We start from the raw sequence: 6,749 nt of genomic DNA, 5'->3' as shown, positions 1-6,749 counted from the left end.
AGAGAGCAACAGAGACACAGAACAAAGGACCCACACCCAAAACGTCCCTCCCTTGAGATTTGAAAAATCTTGTTTCCTGATTGGTCCTCTGGTCAGGTGTTGTTCCCTGTTCTTAACCCTTTACAGGTAAAAGAGACATTAACCCTTAACTATCTGTTTATGACAGTAACTCCGTCTCTAAACTTGTGATCTTGATGCAAATAAATCCCAAGTTTAAAAACATACACTTGCCATTTGAATCATGAAAACACGTATTATAGAAACAGCAACTCTAGAAACAGAGAGGCTAAGAGAAAACACTGAGAGCTGCCTATGCCATGCAAGCTCCAGCACAGTCTATGGATGTTGGTCAAAAGGGTGGATTGGCTGCTCAGGACCAAACTATAAAAGGGAGAACCCAGCTGCACAACAAGGGTCTCTGGAAGAACGTGGGAAAGAGATCCAGACACCTTTTTAACATTACGTCCCTACATCGACTGCTCATAGACTCCTTCATCCTGACGGTCCCCAAAAAGGAGCAGCCAAGGAGCCCAACAGACCCCATCATCCCTAACCTGTAAATGAGGAAAGCTTCTTCTTCCCCTACCCAACTGACATGTGCCTTTGGCCCCCTCCTCCCCCAGCAGAGCTCAGGAGCACAGCTCATCCAGGTAGATACTGGGTCAGATTCATAGCTCCTTCCAGCCTCTAGCACCAGGAAGCCATAATGCTGCCTTAGAGATCAGTCCTGCAAGGCATCAGGCACTCTGCACCTGAGCTAGCAAAGCATTTAACCATGAGTGTACCTTTAAGTATGCGAGTAATTCCATTGATCTCACCAGGGCTACTCACATGCTGAATGATAAGTACTGGATTAGGGCCTTAAACATCCTCCAGGGATCCTGCTAGCGTAGGGCAATCTCATGGGGATAAAAATGAGCCCTATAGGCTAGGATTGTCAAGGGTTTTAGGGAATTAGAATCCCCCTCTCCTTGTGATTTGTGGAAGTCAAGCTCATGCTTTGAGTGCTGAAGGATGCAGGTTCAAACCCCGCATTAGCTGAAGCAGGGAGTCATTGTATTCACCCCGGTTGTCAAATTCTGCTGTTTGTATAAACATTTCTAGTGACTTTAACATCTCCATACAGCTGAGCTGACCTCCCAGAACCAGCATGTAGCAAAAGTGAAAATGCAAAGTAAATGGTTATATGAAAAAAGATATAAGGACACGTTCTATGGAACGACACTAAGGATTAATGTGCCATTTACATATGCACTTTCCATGTACAAATATACTTTAAAACGGGTGCCCCGCCTATGGCCCTCGGGCTGTACACGGCCCACCACAGCATTTCATAAGGCCCGTGGCCTGCTTCAACACAGTAGGCTAACGGCCGATTCGCTAAAGTTTTGTCATCATGCTTACATCACTTTAGTTTACACAAGGAAGTATCAGGAGTAACTTTACTGTTTTTAACCTGTTTTCTATAATTCATGTTTTATGCACTGATTTCTTTGTTTTTAAATAAACAGTACCCTACATAGGTTCTTTCTATCTAAACACATATGAGACAAGCTGAACTTAAAATATAAATCAATACAGGTGCCTGGAAATCTTATTAAAATACGTAGAACCTGTTTGGCCCATGTAAAGCTGTGCTTAGGTATATGTCAGCACCACTGCTTTAAGAGAATGACAAATTCACACAACTGAGGACTCAAGGGTCTTACAGCATTCTGTTTTCTTCTTGCATTCTTCGCACATACGCAGTTGTCATCAACATTCAGTACAGTAAAAAGAACAGGAGTAGTTCTGGCACCTTAGAGACTAGCACATTTATTTGAGCATACAGCCCATGAAAACTTATGCTCAAATAAATGTATTAGTCTCTAAGGTGCCAGAAGTACTCCTGTTCTTTTTACAGATACAGACTAACACGGCTGCTACTCTGAAATCATTCAGTACGGTAATTCTTCACTTAACGTTGTAGTCCTGAAAAATGTGACTTTAAGCAAAACGATGTTAAGCAAATCCAATTTCCCCAAAAGAATTAATGTAAATGAGGGGGTTAGTTTCCAAGGAAATTTTTTTTCACTAGACAAAAGACTATATACATATTTTTATTTATTTATTTAATTTATTTATTTATTACACACACATACATACATACACACACACACGCGCACAGAGTATAAGTTTTAAACAAACAATTCATACTGGTACACAGCGATGATGATTGTGAAGCTTGGTTGAGGTGGAGGACTCAGAGGGTGGGATATTTCCCTTACTGCTAAATGATGAACTAGTAATTGGTTGAGCTCTCAAGGGTTAACTCTCACACTCTACAGTGCAAGGCAGCAGGAAAGGAGGGAGGGCAGACAGAGACAGAGACACACACCGTGTGTGTGTGTGTGTGTAAGCTCGTCCTCTCTTCTCCTTCCCATCTTCCCTGTCGCAGAATCCTCAGGCACAGCTAAGAATTACGCCCACTCGGAATCCACGGACGAGGTGGATAGTGGTGTGACCCCTAGAATTGCATGCAGCTCAGCGTAGAAGCGGCATGTTTTCGCCCTGCCCGGACCCTTCCTTTGCTTCTTTGTTTTCTGGTGAGGCTTGTGCTGAGCTCCTTAACTTTCACACGGCACTGTACTGAGTCCTGCTGTGTCCTCTGCATCATGGCCTTGGAAAGTTTTCAAAATGTTTTTTCATTCATCTTTTGAACCGTTCTGTTAGCAAGGAATCCTCTCCCCATACAGCATCAGATCCAGTACCTCCCGTGCAGTCATGGCTGGAGCTCTTTTTCGATTCTCGAGATGCATTGTTACCTGTGCTGGTGAGCTCTGTGTGGTCACCTGCTGGTGAGCTCTCCACGTGGCCAACAGGAAATGAATTCCAAAGTTTGTGGGTTTTCCTGTCTACCTGGCCAGTGCATCAAGTTCAGATGGCTTTCCAGAGCGTCACAATGTGCACTGTGGGATAGCTCCAGAGGCCAATACGTCGAATTGCGGCCACATTCCTAATCTGACATGGCAATACCGATTTGAAGCGCTACTCCCCTTATCAGGGAGGAGTACAGATATCGATAGTAAGACCCTTTATATCGATATAACGGCTTCGTTGCGTGGACGCATCCGGTTAATCGGTTTAACGCTGCTAAATTCGGTATAACGGGTAGTGTAGACCAGGCCTTAAAGTCGTCCCAATTAATGTGTTTCGTGTTTACGTTCCTGATCATTAGGGAACATGCTTGTTTAAAGTTGAGCAGTACTCCCTTCTAATGTTTGGCAGCCGCTGCTTTGTCCACTGCTTGCAGGAGAGCAGCCTGTTGGAGCTAGCTGTGGGGCTGGGAACCAGGTCAGGGCCATCCTTAGGATTTATGGTGCCCTAGGCAGCATTATTAAATTGTGCCCTTGTGCCTGTCTTGCTCTTAGCAACACAAACATAAGCTGACACTTTTGGAAAACTTGCCACATGCATGTTATTAAACCAGTTTAACGTAGTTAAGCCACTGTAATGCAGATGGACTAGCACTAAAGAAGTAGCACTATAGAAAAAATTCTAATTGAACAGAATGATGCAAAATATTAATTTTTTTATTTGGCAACTGGTATGGAAATTTCTATGAAGATGGTATTGAAACAAGGATTAGTTTTTAAGTAAAAGCAATCTTTCTGACTTTTTGGCATAAGAATGTCATCGTATGACAAGACAAAGTGATGTCTTGTTTGATTGCAAGAATAGGCAGGACCAGTCAAGTTGTTCCTGATCCTTGTTAGAGCGGAGATAGTTTTAATGAGCTTCAGTTTTAGAGAAACTCCGTTCTCTGATGCTACTGTTACAGGAATTGTCAGTAGAATAACGAGTGCAATTACATTAGGATATATGCCAGAAGTTTGCTGGTATGAGTAAACTGTACAATCTTCATCATCGATTTTGCATGTGGCAACATTGATGACACTGTACTCAATTCTTCGTACAGTTCAAGGTCCATTTAAATCCAAACAATCGCCGTGCTTCAGAGGCCTCTCTAGGTCCTCTCAGGGCCTCTCAGTCGCACCTGCGTCTGGCACACCAGACGAAAAAGGTTGGGTCATTCTCTAGTGTCCACACTTGTCATTAGTTACTCTTGTTTCCTATTTTGTTGAATTTAGTCCTGCTTAGCCGCTACAGCTGCAGTGAATGGACCAGGCGACAGCAGGTTGAGTGCTCAGCCAGGGTATCAGCTTGCCGTCTCAGCCCACTGCCAGCTGGGTTCCTTGGGGTCACAGGCCAGCAGGGTGCTGAGTGGGCTAACACAGGATCCTGGGTGGTAATGGGCAGCAGCCGGAACCCCAGAGCAGCGGCGAGCTGAGCCGCTCAGCCCGTCGCTGTGTTGCATCAAAATCAGCTCGCGTGCCACCTTTGGCCAATGTGCCGTAGGTTGCCGACCCCTGCTCTATACACTAGTAAGAGATGAGCATATTACAGTTGTTGGAGGGCTCTATTTGCGTAACAGGGCTATAGGAAAGTATCACATTTTTTGTTTCCTGTGAAAAACTGGCCCACTCCCTTCCCCATACCAAACTTGTCCATAATAATTGTCAACAACTTAATTTCTGTTTTTGGCTAAATACTGATACTGATACTTTGCTAAGATACTGATTTTGCTAAGATACTGATTTTTGTCACAAATAATTGTCAACAACTTAATTTTCGTTTTTGGCTAAGATACTGATTTTTTTTTTTTGGCTAAGATATGATTTATTTTGTTGTTAGCAAGCATTTTTGGCGAACAATTTGTTAAATGACAATCTAAATGGCAACACAGTACTGCTTTCATGCTTGGTCACCCCCGCACCTTTCGTCCAACAGCTTGCAGTAGGAAGAGATAGTGGAAAGCTGCAGGACCCAAAATCCCTCTCTGGGGTGCGAGTGGCAACAGCAGCAGCAGACCCTCGGTCCAATCACAATGCCAAGGGCACTACCACAGCCCAGAAGACCATGGTGAAGTTAGCACAGCATCTGATCTCAGAGGGGCACCATGGAGCCAAGCAGCTCATCCTGCCCTTTCAAGCTCCATCAGGGAAGAGCGAGCTCCCCAGCTAGGGTGACCAGATCCAGATGTCCTGATTTTATAGGGCCAGTCCCGATATTTGGGGCTTTGTCTTATATAGGCCAATTACCCCACTAGGTGACCAACAGCAAGTGTGAAATCAGACTGGGGTGAGGGGGGAATAGGAGCCTATTACAGAAAAAGACCCAAAAATTGGACTGTCCTATAAAAGCGGGACATCTGCTTACCTACCCCAACCCCTGTCCCTGATTTTCCGCACATGCTATCTGGTTATCCCAGCCAGACTTGTGTACCATTCCAATCCTGGTGCCTATCAGGCGGCTCAGCCCCGCATGCCAAGTCATGCTTGGGCGCAAGCCGCGGGGGGTGCTCTGCAGTCGCCATGAGGGCGGCAGGGAGGTTGCCTTCGGCGGCTTGCCGGTGGGGGTCCGCTGCCCACAGCTTTGGTGGACCTCCCACAGCATGCCTGAGAGAGGTCCGCCAAAGCCACGGGACCAGCGGACCTCCGCAAGGCACATCGCTGAAGGCAACCTGCCTGCCGTGCGTGCTTGGGGCGGCAAAATCCCTAGAGCCGCCCTGTTGCCTACGAGAAGTGAGTTACTTTCACTTTCATTCCTCAACAGGCAGCCACCTCCCCTCCTCCCCAGCACCTCACCCACCCAGCTCTGACAGAGGAGAGCGGAGGGAAGGGGTGCTCTGTGGGGGGAAAGGGATAAGGGGGTGCTCCGTGGGCAGGGGAGAAGAATGGACGTTATGGGGGCAACGAAGGATACTGCCAGGCCACCAAGCCTGGCTCACCTCAGGCCGGGGAAGAGTCAACTCACAGTGAGTTCCTCTCCCACCCCTTCCCGAGACCCAGCAGCCAATCACTCCCTCAGACTGTGCTGGCATTCGGCTCTTCTAGGACTCAGCAAGCCCTGCTCTTCATTTCTCCATGCTTCCCACTGTCTGGGGTCCCGGCAGAGTGGGCCCCCAGACCTAGTGGTGCTCTAGGTGGCTGCCTGTTCTGCCTTTGGCTAAGATGGCCTGACCAGGGTGGACTGGCAGCCCCCCATCAGCTCTCCCTATCATCTCCCCGCTCCGCTAAGTCCCTGTGCTGCAGCTGCCCAGCAGGCTTGCAATTGCAGCTGTCCTCCCCGCTGCCATGTGCTGATCCTGCTCTCTGCCTTGAAGCTGCTTCCTGAGCCAGTCTACACTACGAGATTTAATCGATTTTAGATATGCAATTTCAGCTACCGAGAAGAGCGTAGCTGAAATCGAATACGATTACTCACCGTCTTCACCGCGCCGGATCGATCCGCGCGCTCGCCCGCTGTCGAATCCAGAAGTCCGGTCGTCCAGCTGGAGTTCCGGAATCGAGTCTAAGCACGCTCTGGATCGAGATATCGCGTCCAGACCAGACGCGATATTTCAATCCCTGAGCAATCGGATTTTAACGCGCCGATAGGGCGCGGTAGTCTAGACTGCCCTGAGACTCCTGTTTGCTGGAGGGGAGGGAAGAAGGGAGCTAATGTCAGGGTTTTCCTTCCCCTGCTCCACACCCCGCTACCCATTCCCATAGAAGCCGGGGGTACACACGACAGAGGAGCTTCCAGGCAGAAGTAGCCTGCGGTCTGGTCTCAGGCTTGCTGATCTAATTAACAGGCAAGGTGTACTTCTGACCCCATCCTTCATAGTTAAAGGGAAATGTGCATTTCTCTTCTCTCCCCCCCAAACC

At 47.5% G+C, this 6,749-nt stretch overlaps 1 protein-coding gene across 1 annotated transcript in view; it reads right to left on the bottom strand.

Moving 5' to 3' along the window:
- Positions 1-6,749, bottom strand: part of CCDC30 (coiled-coil domain containing 30) — a 161,038-nt gene that overhangs the window by 76,072 nt on the left and 78,217 nt on the right. Inside the window, exon 12 of the mRNA XM_075060183.1 lies at positions 172-190. Within this exon, the coding sequence (XP_074916284.1) occupies positions 172-190 (19 nt within the window). The remainder of the gene's footprint in view (positions 1-171; positions 191-6,749) is intronic.

This window comes from Chelonoidis abingdonii, chromosome 23 (assembly GCF_003597395.2).
Source record: "Chelonoidis abingdonii isolate Lonesome George chromosome 23, CheloAbing_2.0, whole genome shotgun sequence".
Lineage (NCBI taxonomy): Eukaryota > Metazoa > Chordata > Testudines > Testudinidae > Chelonoidis > Chelonoidis abingdonii.
The sequence above is the reverse complement of the archived record's forward strand: the minus strand, read 5'-3'. Positions and strand labels throughout refer to the sequence as shown.